The 25,103-nt window shown below is 42.0% G+C and overlaps 1 protein-coding gene and 1 non-coding gene across 2 annotated transcripts in view; one reads left to right on the forward strand and one right to left on the reverse strand.

Moving 5' to 3' along the window:
* Positions 1–25,103, reverse strand: part of PTPRT (protein tyrosine phosphatase receptor type T) — a 585,629-nt gene that overhangs the window by 329,419 nt on the left and 231,107 nt on the right. Inside the window, exons 3-6 of the mRNA XM_060277267.1 lie at positions 20,826–21,097; positions 17,043–17,124; positions 11,248–11,363; positions 7,396–7,570 (exon numbers count right to left, since the gene is read on the reverse strand). Of these exons, the coding sequence (XP_060133250.1) occupies positions 7,396–7,570; positions 11,248–11,363; positions 17,043–17,124; positions 20,826–21,097 (645 nt within the window). The remainder of the gene's footprint in view (positions 1–7,395; positions 7,571–11,247; positions 11,364–17,042; positions 17,125–20,825; positions 21,098–25,103) is intronic.
* On the forward strand, positions 1,194–1,265 carry TRNAN-GUU (transfer RNA asparagine (anticodon GUU)). The gene has a single exon. It is a non-coding gene; the product is annotated as a tRNA-Asn (tRNA).

Raw genomic sequence — 25,103 nt, forward strand, 5'->3', positions numbered from 1 at the left:
CATGGGGGAAGAGGAGAGATTAAGTGCTCAGAATATTCTCAAGATGTGACAGAAATGGAATGTGCTCACCCTTCTCAGTGAAGTGCATTTTATTCATGTCCAGAAAGCAAACTATTTATAATTAAGTTACAGGTAGGTAGCCGTGTTGGTCTGAGTCGAAGCAAAATAAAAAAATTCCTTCAGTAGCACCTTAAAGACCAACTAAGTTTATATTTTGGTATGAGCTTTCGTGTGCATGCACACTTCTTCAGATACACTGTACACTGTATCTGAAGAAGTGTGCATGCACACGAAAGCTCATACCAAAATATAAACTTAGTTGGTCTTTAAGGTGCTACTGAAGGAATTTTTTTATTTATAATTAAGCACATGGTAACTCATGGGAACAGAATTACTACCATTAGATCTGACTCTCATTGTTTCCTATTCATTAGTTTAGATAAAGGAAAACCACATTCTAAATAGGAACAAAATCTGTCAATTTCAGTTTTCAACAGTGTCTGCAAAAAAATATCTAAGGGTTGTTTTTTTGTTTTGTTTTACAGAAAGGTCTGCATGGAGCTCCATACACACACCTTTTATACACAATTATGCCAGTATATGCACAGAGAGTGGCCTGACAGCCCCTGCAGCTTTATCTGTGGATCTGATCAGGAAATGGCTATGTTCCAGTTTGCATATTGTTTCAGAAACTACAAATGAATTTAGGTTCACCTAAAAATGAGAACTGAATCAGATTTCTCTCCCATCCCTAGGAGAGTCTCTGCTTGTCTGATTACTGTTTGCGCTGCATGTGTGGTATGTGTGCACATGGTCTACATGTGTTGTCTATACATGTAGGTACACATGTGTATACCACTAATACATGGCCTTTGAATGGATGGCTTACTGTCAATGCGGCCTTCCTCCTGAAAAATGTAGCTACTTCATTCTAATTAATAGTATATAAATCTGCTATGGGAGTCTTTTGGCTTGGCTAAAGAGAGTAGTACAGTGCTATAAATGAACAGGAATAATCAGTTGAGACACAAATTATTGCCCTACTATTTTTCAAAAGACGTGTAAATTCACCTTGAACTTTCAGAATCTGGTGTGACACAAATTGAAGTGAATGAGTAAAATAAAATTATGTTCTGCTCCCTTCTTCCCTCTCCCTATTATTTCAAGGTCATTCCCAGCACTGGACTGCAACAGTCTGTGGCACAGTGGGGCAGTGTGTCTGGCTGTTAACCAGAAGATTGGTGGTTCAAGCCCACCCAGGGACAGCTGTGGGCAGGATTCCTGCATTGGAGGGGGGTTGGACTACAACACTACAAATATATAATTCTATGATGTAACACTTAACTGCAATGACCAAATAAAAGCAGACATAAAGGAACAGTTCTCCCTTCCCCAAATCAACTAACAGCAGAGCTGTCCTTAGATGTGTGAATTATTTCAGGAACATTATATCCTTTATGGAAGCTTAAACACACATACATGTGCGCACACAGAGGCGGAATGGAGCAACCTCATTGCACAGCACATCAAATCCATGATTTACTTCTCATAGCAAACCATACATTCATATTCAACTGGCTGAGTCACATTTCTTGAAGCTGAAAATATAATACTATAGCAGTCAACCCTGGGGGATAAACTCTCATTGCTGTTGCTTAATCTGTGTGGAAAGCAGTGTGGAAAGAGGTTTCATGAAAATGTGGAGGGCCTTATTTATTACTACTACTACTACTACTACTACTACCGTCTTTCCCACATTTTAAGACACCGTCTTATCACTTTTTTTCCTCAAAAAAACACTGGGTGGCTTATTTTCAGGGAATGTCTTACCGGTATTTTTATTACATCAGGAGCAGTGCCCCTCTTGCTCCCTGTCTCCCTGCGGGGCAGGACTCTTGACTGAAAGAAAATGACGGGCAACAGCCACCACCAAGCTCCATGAGAGGGAGTCTGAGGGAAGGGAGGTGTGTGCATCGCTGGCCCAGCCCTCTCTCCCCGGCCCTGGGATGTTCGTGAGGGAGGGAAGGAGCTCCTCCGAAGGGCTGCTCTCTCTCTCTCCCCTCCCAGGTGGGGACTCACTTAATAGCAATCTGCTACACTGGAGCTTCTTAAATTTAAACCAGTACAGTATAATGGAATCTATTTGTGTGATGCAGTCGTAGCAGTAGCCTATACTAAAGCAAATAAGGATCTCTACCAGCCAGCCAACTGCCCAAGACTTAAGAGCGAAAGTTCCAACAATGTAGCACTTTGTAGCACTGATAGCAAAGAGGCTACCGGCTGAGATACTGTACAAAACAAAGAAGCCAGCTGAGCAGCAATTAAGATGGTAAATGGTAGCAATTAAGTAGCAATTGAGCCAGCAGAAAGCGGGGTGAGATAATCTGCTGGTCCTAACAACCCGTCCGTGTTTCTCTTACCCACAAAATGTTAACTTTTGTGTAGGGTGTAGGGCAGTGTTTAGCAGCTCCTAAACAGCGAGAAGGGGAAAGTCCTTAATCCCCAAGGCAAGGACTGCGCCACCGGCAGCGATCCCGGTACCGGTACAAATCCTTAAAGGGGAAGCTCTACAGACAAGCAATGGAAAGAAAAAAGAATCCTCACTTTTTAAAAGGCTATTAAAAGGGGGAAAGGTGGGGGGAAGCGAGAGGTGGGCTGTGTGTGTGTGTGAGAGAGAGAGAGAGGCGGGGGGGGGAGAGAGAGACGCGCACACAGAGTCTCTCCCTAAAGGGGAAGGCAGCGTCTTCAATCGCCCCTCTTTTTTCCCTCGTGCTTTCATCTTCTCCCCACCGCAAATGCCACTTTTCTCCTCTTCACCAAGCAAGCAGAGCTCACACAGCCTAGCTAAAAAAAAATATTTTGGAATCCTTTTACAGGTATTTTAAAAAATGCTTACAGAAACAGGAGGGGGAATCACGAGGCTGCAGGAACGGCTCTACGGTGCATTTTTACAAGCTTTTAAAAGAAATACGTGTCTTTGGAGCGACAGTAAAATGGGGAGAGATTTTTATGGGGGAGAGTTGGCTGGCGGGAGGGGGGAAGGGTCTATCACTATGTCTTATTTTCGGGTTATGGCTTATATCGCGCAACTGCTTAGAAATCCTGCTATGTCTTATATTATGGCTACGACTTAAAAAGGGGGAAACACGGTACTATTACAGTCAAACCTTGGTTGTTGAACATAATCCATTCTGGAAGTGTGTTCAGCTTCCGAAATGTTCGACAACCGAGGAGAGGCTTCCGATTGGCTGCAGGAGCTTCCTGCACTCAAGCGGAAGCTGCATTGCACGTTCGGCTTCTGAAAAACGTTCAAAAACCGGAACACTTACTTCCGGGTTTTTGGCATTCGGGAGCCGAAATGTATGGTAATGGAGGCATTCGGGAGCCGAGGTTTGATGGTACTCATGAAGTAAAATCTATCTAACTAGCATCCTTATTTCCAATTGGGGGGATCATATAAGCAGTGATAAATGGATCAGTGTCTATTTCCAGTCAATGTCAAATTTGCATAAATCTGTCCTGTCCTGTATTAGTTTGCATTTTTAAAAGTCCATATAAAAATGTTATTTAAATATTGTTTCATCACAAAATAAACACTTAGTAGTATGCCTTGAGCAACTAACAAAGTCGTTTTATGACTTTTTATGACTTTGTTTTGTTATGGGTTACTGGGAATTTTAAGCCTGTGAGGGGTAAACCATAGTTGCCAGAATTATTTGAGGGAAAGAATGTGCTTTACAGGTGTAGTGTACATGCAGCCCAGATTTCATGTGTTTTAAAATGTTATGCTTTCTCAAACAATTATATCTTCCCTATTCCATTTTTAAAGAAAGGATACAATCCAACAAACAAAGTAGTTAACAAAGCAACACTTCATTATGCATTTAAAATGCATAATGATCCCCAAATTGAACATAATCGTAAAAATTCAACAATATTTACATAAGAAACCCAAAACAAAACGAAATGAAACAGAATGCCAATGAAAAAAAGAAGCTGAAGATCTTTCTGAAGAGTCATGTCATGTCTCTACCAGCTTCCTACCAGCTTGACACACCTTGCTTGCCAATGCATTTCACTGGGTGAGTCCTGCAACAGAAAATGGGCAGCCCTGACAGTAGCCAGCTGTGTCTCATCAGACTGAAGGATCAGGAGAATTTCCTTAGATAATTATTGAACATGTGAGAAAAAAAATGGTCCTTAGGAAACACAGAGGCCAAACCCCTGAGGGCTTTAAAGGTAAATACCAGCATATTGATTTGTGTCTGGAAAGTAAGAAGCATAGCTGCCAAGTATATCCCTTTTTTTAAGGGATTTTCCCTTATGCTGAATAGGCTTCCTCGTGAGAAAAGGGAAAACTTGGCAGCTATGGTAAGAAGTGGAGGGAGGGAGAGAGTGGGGAGAGAGAGAGAGAGAGAGAGAGAGAGGGAGGGAGGGAGGGAGAGAGAGACTCCACATGCAATTTGGAAATTCTTGAGTGAAGAGAGTGTAAACTCCATTCTAACATTTAAATAGAAGTTCAGTGGTCATGAAGTACCTATGAAGAAAGGTTGTAATCTTTAACAGATTGTTAAATTAATCATTTTAGAACTTTATCAACAAATAAATTAATTAGTCAGTAGGTGTGCTTATTTTTTAAAAAACCTATTACTTTTAAACAATTGCTTATAAAACTGCCTATTTCACACACCCTTTCTCTCTTTCATAACAAATAATATCTCTTCTAAGGTGATGCACGCTTTTATGACGTGTTAAATAGATAGATCAATTCAGATCAGTAGATGCAGATAAATAGATTAATTAACTAAAACCCATAAGGTGATACAGTGGTACCTCGGGTTACAAACTTAATTCGTTCCACAGGTCCATTCTTAACCCGAAACCATTCTTAACCTGAGGCGTGCTTTCACTAATGGCAAAGTTCGCAACCCGAAGTACTAGGTCCAGGTTAGTGGAGTTTGTAACCCAAAGTGTTTGTAACCCAAAGTGTTTGTAACCTGAAGCACCACTGTATTCAATGGTGACTGTCCACTGATGGAATCAGTAGTAAAGGAGGAAGACAATTTCCAGCAATCCTTCTGTAGTGTTTGTCTTAATCTGTTGCAGAGGGTGGGAACCTTTCTGAGAAAAATAAAATAAAAGGGTATGGGGTACTGCAGGAGAATTGCCAAAAATTACCTCCATCTCTATTCCACCGACAGTTTTAGTGGTAAGTCACCTTAGATATTACCCACACAATTAATCAATAGAATTTTCTTTAATCAAGTTGCAGCCCCAATTCAAAAAACATTTGAAATTGGCTTCAGTTTCTTGGCACTATGCTGATTGTTAATTTCCCTCCAATTGTGACCATCTTGTTTTACATCTTCTCCAAAGTGAACATATTTTCCCCCTTTCACATCCATTGTCATGTATTTCATGCAGGATTTTATTCAATAAAAGAAAAGGAACATTTTGCATCCATCCTGCCTTTGAGCACACATTTGAATTCAAGCACTTGGGTGAATTGAGCTTGCCTTGATCTACAGATTTAGAGATGAGACTGTCAATTGACCTAGTCTTCAATTACAAACTAATATAATGTATATCCAAACACATCAGTGCAATTTAATAAGCAGCTCTTTGGGATTAGGCAATTCCAATTTGCTTTCATTTCAAATTCTGTGCAAGCACATCATTACAAATTTGATATTACCCTCACCAAATTAGGTCTTTTCCGAAGCACTGATCCATACAATTACAAAGGGACAAGAGTACTTCATTAGACTAACCTTGCATCAAGCTCTCACAAATTTACCTGATCAATAAGAGGATGGAAACAAAGAAAAGTAAGTCTTGGCAAAATAATACTTGACCTGCACTTAATTATCTTGACCCCCCCTTAAAAAAAACAAAACCAGCAGTGTCTACCACAACAGTTTCTCCACCTCCCCATCTGTTTACTCTCAACATCAAATCTATCCATGCCTTGATTCCTGGGTGTCCATTCATCACTGTTTACAGCTCACATTAAAGCATTACAGTTACAGCAACGATTCTGAACAATGGCCAGCTCATGCCTTCTCTATCTAAGGATAGATGTCCGCAGATACTTTCACTCAGAAGCTAGTCTTTTTATACACGAAGGATTTTCCAACATCTTCTCCATGGATAGATTCAGGTGCTTCAAATATACAATGTACTGTTTTAAGGCTTATCACACAATAGCTGTAACTATAAAGCTTTTAGCTCCTACACTCCTTCAGCCAAGTGGAAATCTGTGAATGCAGTGATATTCTTTATCTTGGTCAAGGATGGAATTCCTATCTCTTCAAACCAGTACCCTTATCTAATCTAAAAATAAAAATAAAACCATCCCAGGGAGCAATATAGTACAATATAGCACAATTTGCAAAGGGGTTGGGGTGTCAATCTGTTGTAGAAATAACACAATGGAAATCCATCTAGCTGACAGAAATTTTGAAGGCAGAAAGGCACCTGGGAAATTCTTTGGAAACCTCCATTCTGGAGCAATATATCAAGTAGAATCAAAGAAATGTAGAATTGTAAGGGACCCCAAGGGTCAAATAGTCCAACCCTTTGAAATACAGGAAACACAGCTAAAGAATCCCTGGTAGATGGCCATCCAAACTCTGTTTAATAACTGCCAGTGAAGGAGAGTCCACCACCTTTCATGGGAGTTCCTTCCACTTTGAACCAGCTCTTACCATCTGAAAGATCTTCCTAGGGATGTTCAGAATCTCATTTCTTGTAGTTCGAATCCATTGGTTCAGGTCCTACTCTATGGAACAGCAGGAAACAAGCTTCCTTCATCTTCCATATGACAGCCCTTCAGATATCTGGAGATGGCTGTACCATAACTTCAGTCTGTGTCTCAAAGCCATGCCAAGCTCTCTTTCATGCATGTTTTTTAATTAATGAAGTTTTCACATTGTGGTAGTTTACCTCTGGACAATATTTCAGGGTTCTTTTCTGCACATATTTGATAAATATCAGTAACATTAATAATAAATAAACATTGTTATTTGTTGGTAATATTTTTTTAAAAAAATTCAATTCTAAAATTATCCTCAACATTTCTAAACTGCACCTTCACCTAGAACGTGGATTCCAGGATGATGTCCGTAAAAATCTAAGATCAACACAATATTTAAAATGTATTTTAAAAAGTAAAGTAACTTAATAAAATCTAATAATCTAATTATGGTCAGCAAGTACTTTCTGATCATGTTCATGAGACTGAAATTCATGGACTGATATTTGTTGGGAGGTGTTTTTCCCCTCTTAAATGTTTTAATATTGGACTCATTGATCCACTGTCAGAGCTCTGTATCCTGCGCAGGTGCTGAAGACAATACACATGTGTACACACAAACTTCATGAGCTGCCACTTACCTTTCACTATTAATTCTGCATAGTTTGAAACTCCTGATCCACCATCTGAGCGGATGACACATCGGTATTTACTGATGCTGCGCTGAGAAGTGTCAGCTACGCTGACAGTAGCAGAAAAACGTCTATGGTTGACGACTCTGGTGACCATTAAAGCTGTGTCTCTGCCATTCCACTGCTGCCAAATCAACCGGGGTGGAGGGGAGAGAGAAAATATGATATGATCATGAAAGAATATCATTTAATTCATTTATGCTTCAGTCTTCATCATTTTTTACTCATACACAAAATTCAGGGAAATCTTCCCCTAAATAATTTTCTACTGAGAAATTAGCAAGGCTCAATAGTTCTACTGAGACATGTAATCCTTGTCTTAAATGGTTTGTAAAAAAAAAAGCCACTATAAACAAATGCTGCAACAACAGACAGTTCATTTACGAAAACCAGAATAGTTTCTATTCCCCCTCCATTAGTGGGACCTTTCAATCAGCTCATGAAAACATTGAATGAGAACTCTAACACCCCCTTTCCTGACATAAAGAGGGGCTGTAAGAGCATGTAGTGGAATATATACATATTGATCAGAAGTAAGTGCCACTATAGAGGTTATTCCCAGATAGTTGTGTGGTTGTCTGGGAATAGACCACATCAGATGCAGTAAAATACAATGAGACATATTTCTGAGTTAACACTTTAATTTTTTCTGGGCATGGATGTGTAAAGTAGCCTTCAAGGAAGCATAGAATTCAACAGAATGTTCCATTACCTGCTAATCAATCCCCATTTTTCAGGAACCTATAATTTGGGACATGCCATATCATAAGGTAATCTGCCCTGTGTTAATAGATAAGACATAAAGTATGTATTTTCAGCTATTATGAAGCAAAAGTGTACATATGTTTTGGGCAGAACCAGCTCTTAACATGAGCAGCGCCTAAGAATACCAAAGCTGCCAACCGAACCATCTTATGATTGAGATTTGGAGGGTATGTGGCCAATTACTCTAAGATGATTCTACATGTCTGGAGGGTGGCAACACCCAAACGGGCCTCTATTTAGCAGCCAGACAAAAACTTTCCTCATAACCAGGTCTTTAACTATCTGTGACCTTTTAAAAAGTGGGTGGGATGTTTTTAATATATCCCTCCTTGTTTTTAATATATCTATGTGGGGGACTGGTTGATTGGTAGGTTGGTTGTAAGTCACTTTGGGTTGCCTTGGCCAAGATAAAGCAACAAACAAATGTAACAAACAAACAAACACACAAACAAACAAACAAACAGCAATAGCACATAAATTCTCGCTTCCAGAGAGAAGATGCTTCTTATATTCATTATTATTTTTAGAGTCCCTGCTTCTTCTTTTTCTAGTATTTTTAGCAAGATTGGTGGGAATGTGTTCACACAGATACTGCTTATTTGCTCAATGTTGTGAAATGCATCTTTAACTTCTCACAATACATTTTTTAAGAAAAACCACGTAAATGTAATGCATTTAATAATGTGTTCATAACAGTTGCTTATTCTAATGTCTTCATCCTACTAACTTTCAAAGTGGTTCCGATTGAATTAATTGAAGTCTTAATCTGGCATAAGTAATGTTAATGATTTGTAATTAACTTCTTTAGGATTGCAGTAATCAAGTTCGTTCGTAAAGTAAACAACAACAACAACACTATAGATAACAAGAGTTTCAATCTGCACATTCTGGCCAGAAGCTTGCCTGAATTTTGTTCCATTATGTCCTGTGACCTTGCATGGCCTTATGAAAGATAGAAGAATGGTGGTGACCTTTATTGCCTTTAAGTCCTTTTAGGAAATTCACAGTAATTCTTACTCTTCCAACAGTTCCTTAATATTTGTGTTGTATGTTAATTATCTGGGAAACTAACACGAAAAAGAGGAGCTGCTCTCAGGGCTGGATTCTGTTGCAGGAAACAAAGATGATTGCCTAGGTGTGGTGATGCTGAACTTAGATAATGCTTGTCATAGGCTGCTTACTCAAGATTGCTCAAGACAGTTGAAAGAAAAAATGGAAACCCTGATGTTCACGGACAGCACAACATAATTTTTTTTATTTTTAAGCTGTGCCCAACACTGTATGAGTGGAAGGCAACCTTGGGTTTTGGTTCTCTCCCCTTTTCTTCTGCCCAGACTCTTGTGCTCCTCAAAAAGTCTGCCCAGAGGGTCAGGGGACATATCAAGCCTTATATAGTGGTACCTCTGGTTACAAACGCTTCTGGTTACGAACGCTTCAGGTTACGAGCTCTGCTAACCCGGAAGTAGCTGCTCCTGGTTTGTGAACTTTGCCCCATGATGAGAACGGAAATTGCACATCGGAGGCGTGCGTGCAGCGGGAGGCCCCATTAGCAAAAGCACGCATCAGGATAAGTATGGTTTCAGCTTAAGAACAGACCTCCGGAACAAATTAAGTAACCAGAGGTACCACTGTAGCATTGAATGGGCTGCAGTGGGAAGAAAGATTCTCCCAAACTTGGGAAGATGACACTTCTGATTCCAGCTTCCCCCTGCAGTTCCATACAACACAACCACAATGTTCAGTAGGTCCCACTGACCACCCAGAGATGCTTGTAAAGAGAACAAACAGCTGGGGGGTGGGGAATGGAAACAAGTATTATTCAAGCTACTTTCTGCTGACACGATGTTGGGTATGATCCATCGTTTCCAGGAAAATTTACATCAGTTTCATTTGCAACATATGGTGCAATTGTGAGTTCATAGCGATCAGAGCCATACATAATTGTATTATCTGACAGGGATTAATCTTCCATACATATCATGGATTGAATCTGTTGAATGGGCTACGAATGCAACAGAAATAAGGTGTTTGGGAAATGAATAAAAGGAGAGAGCAACAAATACATTTCTAATGTTGACAGTGGATATTTGGTTTAGTACAGGGGTGGTTAATTAAGCTATGGCTCTCCAGATATAGTAGCACTCCAGTAGCACCAGCCAGCATGTCCAATAGTCAGAGATAATGGCAGCTGTGGACCAAACATCTGGAAAACCACAGGGTTGGGTGCCTACTGGTCTAGGAACAGCCCTGGTTCTTCTGGAAATTATTGTCATGCCAATTATGCAGCATTAGCCTATGGCTAGCTAATTAAATAATCTATAGCTTTTTAAACTATTTATTTCATAAATAAAAATAAAAATAATAACATTTCTCTAGCACAGTCAAGTATATAATGAAAGGGTAGTGCAAAGAATGAAAATTTACTTTGGTTTAACTTTATGGGCATTCAAACAACAATCTTCAAAATTTCAACATATTTTGCACATGTGTGTTCAATGTTTTTCAACAACCATGAATACTAGAAACTCTATCTTTGAAGACTCCTGTCTTCCTTTCAACGTGACACATCCTTCCTCTTCTACACTATTCATTTGTCAACTTTTAATGTCCTGCTTTTCTTTTGTCTTCCCAGCCTTTGAACCAAGCTTCTAATTTGCCAAACTCTGAATTCTTTTTTCTTTTTTTCTTTTTCTTTTGCAAATGGACTAAATTAGGAAAAGGGGATGCATTTATACAAGGGTAGTTAATTTCTATAAATGTGCCCAATTGATTAATGTTCCCAACATATTCAGCTAAATATTTTTTCCATGCACAAATCTGAGACAATGAGGTATTAAGTTGGTTTTGCTGGTTTTGCACAAAGGGAAATGCTCTGTCAAGGAATGCAGAAGAGTATCATTCCACTCACTGAAAGGAACAGGGAAACCCTGGAAAGTATGGCGCTCTATTTGTGTTTTGTGGTCTTCGAAAATAGGAAGCTCAATTTGCGCTTTGGAGTCTCTGAAAAATAACACATCAAGTCTCAATCTACTTTACCTGTAGCCACAGTTTGTCATGTTGAGACCACTTTCCTCCAGCAATGCATTGGAACGTTGCATTCTGTCCAACATTAACCTCCACGTTCTGGAGCCGCAGGAAGTGAGGAGCTTTTCCTAACAAAAATGCAAAATATTATCTGGGTAGAGCTTCACAGTTCATATGTATGCTATGGGAACCAGCCATTCTTAACAAGGATATCTGGTTTCCCACAGAACAAACTACTCATCATAGCAATGTTGAGTTTGGGGTTTGTTTTAAATACTACAGTATGGCTTTCAGCTAACGATACGAAAACAAAAGCACCAGCCATCTCAGCACAGATAATGTGCTATAAATAACACTTCTGCACCAAAAGGATTCAACATTCCCCAATAATAAATTTCAGCTAATATACGGTGGAAGCAAATAGCAAATTTCTTCTGTGGAAGGATGTAAATATATAAGACATATAACATAATATGTACGAAATCAATGAATATATCAATGAAAAGTAGGCAAAGGAAAACCGAGCCAAGATATTTTTTACTAAGCGGCCTGGGTTCCTACTCACAGATAGCTAACAACAGCAACTTGATATGGTCCAACCCTATTAAAATATTACCATTACCAAATTCCATTGAACTCAATGGGGCCTACATTCAAGTAAGCACACAGAGCATAGAGGCTTTATATATGGAGTCCTCAATGTGGTGCTCATGGACACCCTCAGATAACCCTACAGTGGTGCCCACCGAGGCCCTCTGCCCATCCCAATATTATATATTTAAAGAGATTAATTGCCATCTTTGTTGTTTGAGGGGTTGCTGCCTTTTATTGCAGGAGTGTTCCTGGCTTTTTTGCATGTTTTATTTCTTTTGCATTGCATTGCTTTGCCTGGTTTGGGGGAGGAAAGGCCCTGAGCATCACCATTTTCCTTCTGTAAAATGGCTATTTTGTGGAGAGGCACTACCAAGGTGGCAGCAGGTCCAACTCCCAAAGAGCACAACACAATGAATTCTTTAGAGACAGGATCTGCTGTGCCTGTGGATCGTGACACCTGAGACACCTCACCTTGCCTCATGAGTGGGCCAGCTATGCAGCTATGCAATCAGATCATTGCTGAAGCACTGGCACAGGGAGGGTTTAACTTTTTCCTCCAAGCCCCTTTTCTGCTATTTGCTATAATGGGGTGGGGTGGGGGGACATAATGGGCAGCTCCTATCAGCCTCAGCCACCATGATCAATTAAAAGTAAAGGGACCCCTGACAGTTAAGTCCAGTCGCAAACAACTATTGGGTTGTGGTGCTTATCTCATCTAACTTTACAGGCTGAGGGAGCTGGCGTTTGTCCGCTCTGCAGACAGTTTTTCTGGGTCATGTGGCCAGCATGACTAAGCCGCTTCTGGCAAACCAGACAGGGGCGTAGCCAGGATCAAAACTAGGGGGGGGGCAAGCCATGGTCGTTCAGGGGCGGGGCCAAGGCACGGGAGGGGCCACGAAGTGGGGATGTGGGCGGGGCTACAGGGCCAGTGGGCCCAATGACATTGTGGCGGCAGCGGCCACCTTGTGCTTCTGGGGCTGGCAGCGTTGGCAGCTACCCTGCTTGGCTGGAGAGGATGGGAGGGTCGGGCAGGCGAGAGGGGGTGGCAGCGCGGGCGAGGGCGAGGCAAGGCACGGCCGCAGCCACGACGGCTCCAAGGCGTTGCTGCATATCAGCATATTTCAACCATGTTGTGGGTTCAAGCCCCACCTTAGGAAAAAATTCCTGCATTGCAGGGGGTTGGACTAGATGACCCTTGTGGTCCCTTCCGACTACAATTCTATGATTCTATTGATATATTACCATAGCATATGCATCATTCTGCTTTCTTGAATTGTCCTACTCCTAGGCATAGCAGCCAACTCCTAGAGGCCTAGGTGCCTCTCCCCTCCCCCCCCAATTACTGGTAAATACCGTATTTGAAAGAGTCACCCCCCCATGTTGATGGGCTTTCTATGTGGGGCTTATCTGCCCCCCCCCCAGTATTTTATTAAGGATGGAAGAGGGAGGGAAGGAAGGAAGAAATAGAGAGAGGGATAACTCATATTTACGGGTGTCTCTGGGTGACGCTGTGATGCTGGAACTCTGCAGCAAGAGGACAGGAGGGTCGGGCAGGCGAGAGAGGGTGGCAGGGCGGGCGAGGGCGAGGCAAGGCATGGCCGCAGTCACAACAGCTCCGAGGCATTGCTGCATATCAGCATAATATTTCAACCATGTCTTGGGTTCAAGCCCCACCTTAGGAAAAAATTCCTGAATTGCAGGGGGTTGGACTAGACGATCCTTGTGGTCCCTTCCAACTACAATTCTATGATTCTATTGATATATTACCATAGCATATGCATCATTCTGCTTTCTTGAATTGTCCTACTCCTAGGCATAGCAGCCAACTCCTAGAGGCCTAGGTGCCTCTCCCCTCCCCCCCCCAATTACTGGTAAATACCGTATTTGAAAGAGTCACCCCCCCATGTTGATGGGCTTTCTATGTGGGGCTTATCCGCCCCCCCCCCAGTATTTTATTAAGGATGGAAGAGGGAGGGAAGGAAGGAAGAAATAGAGAGAGGGATAACTCATATTTACGGGTGTCTCTGGGTGACGCTGTGATGCTGGAACTCTGCAGCAAGAGGAGTCTTGTAAGCAGCTTTCTCTCTGCTTGATTTACAGCAGGCACGTCCAACAGGTAGATTGTGATCTACCAGTAGATCACTGGATGTCTGTGGTAGATCACTGGTAGGTCACTGGCACCCCTAAAAAAAGCTCACCCAAAATGTTCCTCCTCCCTAAAAAAAGTTGAACTATGACCTGAAGCCCTAAACAAAAATGGGCCTCCCTCCTAAAAGAAGCTCAGCAAGTTTGACCTAAACCCCAAAAAACAGTGCTTCCCTTCCTTAAAAAAACTCAACAGCTTTGACCTGAACCCCCCAAAAGGGGGTAGATCACTCCCAGTTTTTAACTCTGTGAGTAGATCAGAGTCTCTTGGGAGGTGGCCACCCCTGATTTACAGTATACAGATGCAGGAAGAGGGGCAGGCTGGAACACCTGTGCTTTTTATAAACATCACTGTGTCTGTCAAAGCTACAGCCCCCCCTTTCTTATTCACTTCCTTTTAGCCTTGCAGAGCCACCTTAGTCAAATTGAATCCTCTGCACCCTCATTAAATCGTCAATAGAACTCTTAATGTGATTCCTGAATGCTCATTAACAACTCCCACTCAAGAACAATAGGGTGAATTGGTCAGCTATCGAAACTTGCCTGGGGATATCTGCTCCATTGTCTTAACTGCTTAACTTCTGGTAGCCACTTTGCTTTATTTATTTGATGTGTTTTTGTTACAGCTGTGTGTGTCCCCCCCCCCCCCCCAGCAAGCGGAGACTTAGCTGCTCTTGCTAAAGCAAAGCCCTTTCCACTTCAGTTTTTGGAGGGGAAAAGTGCTGGTTATGGTCTGTAAAATACATTAATTTTTTGCTTCTAGGGGGGGCAGCTGCCCCCTCCTGCTCCCCTGCCTACGCCCATGAAACCAGAGCAACGCACAGAAATGCCATTTACCTTCCCGCCAGAGCTATACCTATTAATCTACTTGCACTTTTTGACGTGCTTTCGAACTGCTAGGTTGGCAGGAGCTGGGACCGAGCAACGGGAGCTTACCCCGCCACGGGGATTTGAACCACTGACCTTTTGATCAGCAAGCCCAAGGCTCAGTGGTTTAGACCACAGCGCCACCCGTGTCCCTACCATGATCAATTATCATGGATAATAATGAGGAGTCTATCAACGTACGGAGGACCATAGCTTTGCAGGCTCTGTCACAGTGAAAGGCCAGCTACAATTTGGTGAGCAGTATCACTTGGCCAGCAGAGTCAAAGAGAGTTATGCCATCCCTTTCAGCTGGCTGGTAGTTTATCCATGTCACAATTTATTGATGTACTGGCTGTTGCCTGAGACAGGGTCATTCATCTGTCACCTGAAATGGAGAAGCCTTGATATAAAACAATACTGCTTTTGCAGTATTGCAGAATTTTTAGAGCAAACCGTTGTGACAGTTGGTACTTTCCATTCCTTTTAGCTTTAGTGTATCAAAATGGGCTTTTTTAATTGATGGCAACCGTACTGCTACTGAGTCCTCTACAGTTTTTAAAAGGAACAAAAGGAAAGGAAAGGAAAGGAAAGGAAAGGAAAGGAAAAATGGTTGATGACTTTGAGTTCAAGCACAACCACAATTATTATTATTATTATTATTATTATTATTATTATTATTATTATTATTATTAATACAGTGCCCGTGCCCATCTGGCTGGGTTTCCCCAGCCACTCTGGACAGCTCCCAACAGAATATAAAAAATACGATAAAACATCAAACATTGAAAACTTCCCTAAACAGGGCTGCCTTCAGATGTCTTCTAAAAGTCAGGTAGTTGTTTATTTCCTTGACATCTGATGGGAGGGTGTTCCATGGGGGGGCACTATAGAGAAGGCCCTCTGCCTGGTCCCTGTAACCTCACTTCTCGCAGGGAGGAAACCTCCAGAAGGCCCTCTCAATAGTATAGTACCCGATACTCAAAAGGTCAGAAAAGCTTCTAAAGAGAATACTCTAATGAGTCAAACTAATTCTCTTCTAGCTAGCAATGCTGGCGAAGCAAGTATTAAAAGAAACCGCAACAGCACTCTATTTTGGGGGGGAACATAAATGCCTTATATATGCTGTCCCTAACAACATTGCTGGAATAGTCCTGTGCCTTCCTCAGTCAACTTTACATTTTATATCATTTATTTCTTTTAGCATTTAAAATTGTAGACTGTGTTGGGTGACTGGCAGAAAGCCGGGATATAAATGTAATAAACAGATAAATATAAAGCATGAACAGAAATTAGAAAGCACCTTTGGATCCCAATCTTCCATGTTTATCCCTTTTAAGTCACGCAAGTCTCTAAAAGAATCTTACATAGTTTTTGCCTGTTGAAATTAGAAGGACTTAAATATGCTTCATTGTGACTGCACTGGCCCAAGTATTAAGCTTTCTGTTGGCTTCTAGATGCCAGGCAGGTACCATGAGCACAAAAAATGGCCCTAGTGTTACCTTTGAATTAATCCTGGATTTGGGGAAGTTTGTATCTGAATGTTATGAGTTGGACATCTGTAGCAACAAATGGATACAAATTCCTAATTGAATGTTTCCATGGATAAAACGGGTGGTACAAAATACAACAGCCGGGGGGATGTAGTGAAACAATCTTATGACTTATTCTATACTCTATACTTCACAGTATGAATTGAGTGCTTTGAAAGGGATACATATTCTTTAAATTCTTTCACTGAGCCACTGAAAAGATTTACATTCCTTTAAAGAAAGTATACTCCAGGGCATTTATTCCAGAGTGAATGTTGCACTAATTTGCTTAGTTGTGTGCACATGAAAGAACCTCCCCCACATCCCAAAATTCCCCCTTTAACTTACTTCTATAAGATACCATCAGAACCCTGCAATTCTTCTCCTTCAATGGCCTGAATCAGCGCTAACAATCAGGGCTTTATATCTCCTTAATAACGGACTAGAATTTTGGCACTAGCTGCACATTTGTAGCAGTTCTGCCTGTTGCACAACTTGATAAATTATGTATTTATTCAGGGTTGATTGCTTCCACTCTGTAAGCATTTGGAAAGGATAAAAGAAGATGTTTCAGAACTGATTGAATTGGGCGAATTACTCCTCTTGATGCAAGGCCGAGTGTAACACATTACTACGGTTAGGAAGGAAAAGGGGGGGGGGGAGTATGCTTACTGCATGGATGGGCAAGAACTCTGACTTCATCCACAGCTATGTACCCAGGGTGTCCCTTCAACGATACCGATTCAAATATCACCTGAAATACAACAGGGGGAAAACAAGCTGCTTAAGTAAGCTGTCCGAAAGGATCTCTCGCCTATTCTTTCTCGCATAGCTGAAGCTGAAAACGTTCAAAATCCAGGGACAGAGATTCACAACTCAACCTATTGATTGCTTTCATAAGCTAGCCAATCTAACCCCTCAAAGGTTTATTCATTAATGCGAAGTGAAGAAAAATACACACATTGTCCTGTTCCAATATGTCTCCACTGAACATAATGTTGGAAAATATATATCATACTTATACTTGGGAAAAGTTTTTGGGGGGGAGGGGAACACACCGATTTGCTCTTAAGAGTAAGCATAAGCATGAAGCCAGGTTAAATGTTAATAAAAACAGATAAAGACCAAGGATTTCAGTGCCAGAACTAACAGCACAATCCTAACCATGTCTACTCATGAACAGGGCCTATTGAATTCAATGGGGCTTACTCCCTGGGATTAGGCTGCAGTCTCTGTGTTATAAGAAACTCGCAAACAAAATTGCTTCCCTGTAAATTCTCCTCCTGTTTCATTGGAAATGCCGAAGCTCATAGTATAGTTATGTTGAGTCATTATGTACTGCATGCAACACTTGGGGAGGGAAACTCCACACTGGGCACACCTTTAGATAAACTACCTGAGCTGTATTGGGCATGCAGAACATGTCACTATCCATCTGTCCGTAGGTTAGGTTGACAAAGTTAATTAGTGAAGATAATAGTGCCATGTCAGGTATGCAGAAATATGCAGCTTGTTTGGAATGATAAAGGGCAAGATCTGGTCAATCCATATTCATTATTAGGAGATATATGAAATATATCATAAATTTGACAATTTTATGTTTCACCATGTATGTGATGTATGTACATATGCAATGCATTTATTATACTTATTCAGTATATTTATAGGTAACTAATATTTTTAAAATAATGCTGAATTTATAAAGTTATCTGTAAGATAATATTGTGTGTGTGTGTGTGTGTGTGTGTGTGTGTGTGTGTGTCTGTGTCTGTGTCTGTGTTGGTACTCACTAGAACAGAGTACTATCTCCAATTTGATTTCAATAGCAGCTCCCATCTAGCTGCACCATAAATAGAGTACAGTACCTCACAGAAGGTGGCTTTGCTGTTGTTGAACCATGGGATAAATAAAAATGGCACACCTCCCCCCCCCCCGGATGCCCAATTCCTTGCCTTCTTCACCTTTTAGAGGCATTCAGCTCACAGCAATGGAGGAAAGTTTGCCAATTAACCTTGTGAAAAACTTCTTAAAAACATTAACATTTCCAAGTTAATTTATTTATAAATATTCTGTGTTTGGAATTAGATTTTTTAAAAATAATAATAACAACGAAGCCCTTTCAGTTTAAAATGAAACTGTGTCACCTTCCTCATTTATTTCATTTATAATCTTTCACTGTTCTGTCAAAATATAATTATGCTTAAAGGATTAATAATCAGAAATGAAATGAATGTATTTCTCATTTCTAATTCATATGCATATGCCTAATTAAAAAAAAGTATTTGATGTAACACACAATATTTCTTTCCATTTAGGCAAGTTTTCAAAGATATTACTGCGAGTATTAAGTTGTTGCAAGTGATTTATGTAATATGCAGCATTAGTCATTCCTTGGGACTTTGGGATGTCCCAACATAGCTGAGTCGTGACTTTGACATCCAATCTGGGACAATGTGAAAATTCATGGCAAAACCAAAAGAACTAGAGAGAAGATGAAAAGAGTAGCCTAAGGTGAACCATATTAAGGGAATATGCTGACCATAGAAGAAAAACACTGAAATCTCATCTACCTCAAATGATTAAATATCATCGGTGTCAGGGCTTACAAGAACTCAGTACTTGCTAGCCAGATCTGTTGCATATGTTGCTTTTTGACACCTTAAAGCAGGCATCCCCAAACTTCAGCCCTACAGATGTTTTGGACTACAATTCCCATCTTCCCCGACCACTGGTCCTGTTAGCTAGGGATCATGGGAGTTGTAGGCCAAAACATCTACAGGGCCGCAGTTTGGGGATGCCTGCCTTAAAGAAATTCTGCTACTGGACAGCACTGGTGACTGGGCTTTTGGTGGCTACTGGTGTTCATTCTGTATGGAAAGGGCTGAATTCTATTCTGTTTATATCATCTTGTTTTATAACTTTTTTCAAAAAATGAATTTTGTATTTTAGCATTGTAAGTTGCTTTGGGATGCCTCTAGATGTTTGAAGTTTTACACACACACGCGCACGCGCACACACACACACACACACACACACACACTCTAAATAGCAAGCCATATTTATTTCATGTGGAATACACAATGCATGTAATTTTCAATTAGTATTAACTACACTAGAGAAGACCTTTGTATTGAGCTGACCAATCAGGATATTAGATAGCAGCTCTCATTAGGTTAGTGCAGCATAGCTGCCAAGTTATCCCTTTTTTAAAGGGATTTTCCCTTATGCTGAATAGGCTTCCTCGCGAGAAAAGGGAAAACTTGGCAGCTATGTAGTGCAGGCATCCCCAAACTCGGCCCTCCAGATGTTTTGGGACTACAACTCCCACCATCCCTAGCTAATAGGACCAGTGGTCAGGGACAATGGGAATTATAGTCCCAAAACATCTGGAGGGCTGAGTTTGGGGGTGCCTGGGATAGTCAATGCATGAAATGTATCAGATGTGTGTATATTTAAGAAATGATATCCACACAGTGGGTCATAGCTCCAGATACAGGAGGTAGAAGGGATGAAATCAAGGGGAGAGGAATTGTTGGATGTAGAAAGTCCTGCCTCTTATCCGTCTTTGCAGAGGACAGCCTCTTCACTGTCAAGAACATAACAGTGGTCAGCTATGTGCCAAACCAGATGTGATGTTAACTGCACAAATCCTATTCATGTCCAACTTATTTCATTGGCACAAATGGGAGCTCTAATGTAAACAGCTGCTTCAGAGATGCCATTTTTGTCAGGATCATGTCAGAGAAAGAGCTAAACACACTTTCTCCATCTGCCCCCCACATCCTCAAGAATACTCAGTTTTGACTATGGCTACTATTTTCATGACATGTCTCTCCATATACCAGTACTTTCCATCAAGGCTTCTGTAAGTGTACTTCTCCACATTCCCCATATAATTATCTGTATTGGGGCAAGGGGCTAAATTTGACCACTCCTACTCCCGGGGTCTCCATGCTTCAATTGTACTCAGTACCCCTCAATGGTGAGGAAAATGTCAGCTAAGTGTTTCTGCTGCAAAACAACAACAACAACAACAACAACAACAACAACAACAACAACAACACCATGATAAAAGTTTGTTAAAGCTGAAATTTGTATTAGCAACAAACTTGCAAGTGTGTTCATATGTAAATTCAGGTGTCTGGTGAAGCAAGCAAACACGTGAATTACATTTCTAGCATTTATCTTAGTTTTCACAGGAATGCAAACATTCCTTGACTTGCATTGGGACAAATCCGATAAAATACTATGGCTGCTCTCTTCCAAATCAGAGTGTGATTCTGAGTACTACTATCTGTTATTCAATGAGGGTCAAAACAGACCATATCGATAGTTATCTGTAGTATCTGGGGGAAAGGGGAAGTGGTTATTATCACAGAATAGATAGGATATGATATGATATAATCACAAAATATGTGATGCAACTTTTTAGGGATGGGGGAATCTCAAACACACCTGATAGAAGTGTGGCCAGAATGTGCTGATTGCAAGTTCTACCTTCACCCAGCCTTCTGTAACAATCCCAGACACATTCCAGATAGGGTTGCCTTGAGGTCCACCATTAACCTTCACATAAACATTCAACGATCCAGGGCTGGAGCGGTCTCGACTGGACAGGTAGTAATGGAAGTCAATACAGTGTGTGTCATTTTCCTTCAAGGTTGGTAGAAGCAAATGAGCTTTTTGCCCAGACGCTCTCCCAGAGCTGTTCACCATCATGAAGGAGCCTGGAGATAAATGTGAAACAAAGAGAGGGACAACAGCAGAGAAAAATAAGGTCAGTGGTTTCCTTCTCTTCCCCTGGAACAATAGCATGATGAAGAGCCAATAATTCTAAACAATCTGCCCAGCAGTCAGAAAACAAAACAGGTATTCATCTCAAAGAACTGAAAACCTATTATTTTATGCCAACACTTATCTGAAAAAGACAAGAAGACATCAAAATTACAGGAGCTGCAAATAAATTTGCACCCACTGCCTCCACCATCACTTAAAGAGGATTATTTATTACTGTTTTCAAATTTTCTACCCTGGATTTCAAATTGTCTGACAGTAAAATATTCACACCAAGCATGAAGTGCATACACATTGTACAAACCTCTTGCCAAGTGGCCAGGCTCTCCCAGTGGCATTTCCAAGCAGTATGAAGCTGACAGCCTTTATAACACAACTAAATTTATTGGTTTGTATTGTGCCAATGTATTATAATACATCCCTGGAAAAGAGCAAGGCACAGTGGCACTCAAAGGAGTGTGATTCCTCCACCAGACAGCAGCAATTAGCTGCTGAGCAGGTCATGGGTTACTGTGGGGTTTCACCAGCTTAAAATATTGAGCAGGCCAGGGCCGTCTTAAGGTCATCAGGCGCCCTGGTGCAGGGATCCCTCGGGTGCCCCCCCCCCACTCTTAAAAAAAGGGAAACTCTTACCTGGCGTGCTGGGCGGCAGGAGCCTCACGGCGGCCCCTGCACCTCACAGGAGGGCTGCGCTGTGCCGAAGGCCGCCTGCCACTCCGATGCCGCTGGATTGAGTGGGGGAGGGGGCGCCGCTGCTCCGTGCGGCCTTCCTCCCTTCTCCCAGCGGAGCGGGGTGCCTGGGCAGGCCGGGCCACGACGGGTTCCTTCCCGCCAACAGGGCGCTGTGTTTCATTGGTAGAGGTGCTGCCTTGTAGCGTCACCTCTACCAATGAAACACAGCGCCAGGGTGAGGGATGACCCTGGCGCTGCAGAGCGGAACAGGGTCCTAGTGCCCCTGTTCCGCTCGCTTCCCTCCCTGCTCTCGCGGTGCGGCTGGTGGAGGGAAAAGGGAGGCTGCCGCGAAGCTCCCCCACCTGCTGGGGCGCCCCTCAGCGCCCCCAGCGCCCCCTGATCACCCAGGCGCCACGGTGCATTGCGCCACTAGAGTCAATGGGCGAGCTGGGCCTGGGGTTTCACCAGCTTAAGGTGTAGAAAAGAGAGCCTTAGACTAAATGGCTACCTTGACACTCCCTCTGTTTGAATTCCTTATATTTTAATCACATTTGTAGCCCATTTCACAACTCTGGTGTGCCATTTGAATGCATGACTTTTCTCTGTAATTAAGGATTATCAATTTGTGCATGTCCCCGTAATTTAGAATTGTCAATTTGTACATGTCTCTGATCTAATCACTCAAATGAACACAATTTAAGTGGGCATCACTTAAATTGTGTTTAAGTGATTTTTGTTACTCATGAATTAAAGAAAGAAAGGAAAGCTAACACAATGTGGGCCACCCAGGGAAGTGTTACTTGTTTTACAATCAAATATTAACTTCTAGTTCTGCTTGGTTTCATTTTAGCCCATTAAGTTGCCTATAAACAAGGTCCTAGCATGTAGATAACATTTTCTTAATGGATGTGGAACCACAGTCCCACTTTCCAACATGAAAATTCCTCCTAAGGTTCATGACCTAACAAGGACCCCAGCCTAGAAACCGCAAGGGTTACACCAGCAGCATTCCCTCCTCTGGATTTTATACTCTGTGACATACTATAGCATCCATCTTCAGCCCAAGATTTAGAGACTAGATGCTGTAACAGCTGCTGAGACTCTGATCAACAAAAACTCAATTCCAGTGTGTCACACAGATAGCACTGCTGTAGCACAGCAAGAAGGGAAATGATTCATGCTGAAAAGTATTGCCATTTGTAAAACAACCTTTTAAGAACAGCTATTTTAAGAACCTCAAAGCAAGAGAAGTTCACCAAATCCAATCCCTTGCCTTGACTTTGTCTCTTCTTTGTGACGGTGTGTTCGCTAATGCATTTTAAAAAAAAAAAAGCCCATTATACTTATTGTGCAAGGTATTCCTGGATCCTGTAAAAAGCAGCCACCAGATTGGGATTTAGGTTTCACACCTCCCGGCAGTCAACAGGTAACATTGCAAGGGAGCAAAAAATAAAATAAAATAAAATAAAGAACAGGAAGCTGCCATATTATCTCCTTCCTGCTCCTTCCTTTTCCAGTTTTTAAATAACAAGCCAGAAAACGAGGAGATTCAGTATCAGAAGAGCATGGGAGATGGCTTTTAACAGGAGAGGTTGCCTTAAAAATTCATTGTGACACTCTGGTAGGAAAGGTAAAGTATGATGGAGCGTATATTGGCAAAAAAAAAAAGTGGTGAGGTGCCACAGAACAAACAGCTGCTGACAGCCCGAGTGGGCTCTGGTGGCAGCTTTTATGGGATCCAGGAATACCTTTCGCAGTAAGTTTAGCAGACTTTTCTGGAGACCCCATAAAAGCACTTGTGAATGGATCTCTGATGGTGCAAGAGGAGCCATTGACAGGGATGTGAGCAAAGTCTGCCCCACAGCATCACTGGTAGGGCAAGTATCATTAGTCGTAGCATCTTGACAACAGCATTAAGATGATAGCTTGATGGGGTAGGATGGAGGACACAGTTGAGAAAATTTTGGTTATGGTTTTTTTCCTGAAGATAATGTAATTGTCTGCTTGAGTGTTTGAGGCCTCCTAGACGAATCAACTGGCAAAAAGGAAAGAGAAGGCCCTTCTTGTATGTGATCATGAAGCTGTGATCTTAGAAGGCTGATAGGCTCACATAAAAGTCTCCTCTTGTTTGATGCAGAGGCAATCAGTATGTTGTTGAGGTAAAGAAAAGGTAATATGGACTGAAGATGTGTGTGTGTGTGTGTGTGTGTGTGTGTGTGTGTGTGTGTGTGAAACAAAGGCTACCACTACCTTGGTGAATGCTCTCCAGGCTGAGGCCAGGCCAAACCACATTGCTTTGTATTGCGTGCCCAGGCAGACACCCCCCCGACCCCAGATGACACCCAGGTGGAATAATGAGTCATGACAACGTGCTATGGGATTAAACTTGGCAACAACTTTATTAATTTTTCAGATGTAGGAAGACCTTGGCTTAGGCATTGGGCGTTTATCCCTCCCAGTCCCCAGCTGGGGATCTGGGGCACATCAGGGTTAATCAGTCTGTCTGGGGTTTGGGCTGGCTCTGGCAGACATATGTTTAAGCAGAGAGCCCGTCCGCCCCCCATTTCGCTGCAACACAGGGGAGTGCACTGACAACCTTTCAGCGTATGGCCAATGACTCCCCTCAACACAACCCCTTTAATGGGGAACCCTGGGATCGCTGCTGGAGGGGGGGCGTGTGTCACCCAAGGAGTCCGCCCAAGGCCAGAAACCACCAAAGCTGTGACGTTTTGCTACGGGGAAGGTGAAGCCGGCCAATGTTGGGATCCATCGCCTAGGGCCTTCTGGCGGTTCCCTCACTGCGAGAAGCAAAGCTACAGGGAACCAGGCAGAGGGCCTTCTTGGTAGTGGTGCCCGTCCTGTGGAACGCCCTCCCATCAGAGGTCAAGGAGATAAACAACTACCTGACGTTTAGAAAATACCTAAAGGCAGCCCTGTTTAGGGAAGTTTTTAATCTGTGATATTTTAATGTATTTTGGTATTTGTTGGAAGCCGCCCAGAGTGGCGGGGGAAACCCAGCCAGATGGGCGGGGCATAGAAGAAGAAGAAGAAGAAGAAGAAGAAGAAGAAGAAGAAGAAGAAGAAGAAGAAGAAGAAGAAGAAGAAGAAAAAGAATGCAGGGAAATTCCTTCCCGGTCCTACAACAGCAACCCTCAATGACTGTAGCAGCGCCCACATACCTGTAAATAAGCCTAAACTAAGGGAGGGTAGGGCGGGAGAAGCAATAAAAGGCCTAAACTAAGGGAGGGTAGGGCGGGAGAAGCTCTG

This window comes from Zootoca vivipara, chromosome 7 (genome assembly GCF_963506605.1).
Source record: "Zootoca vivipara chromosome 7, rZooViv1.1, whole genome shotgun sequence".
Lineage (NCBI taxonomy): Eukaryota > Metazoa > Chordata > Lepidosauria > Squamata > Lacertidae > Zootoca > Zootoca vivipara.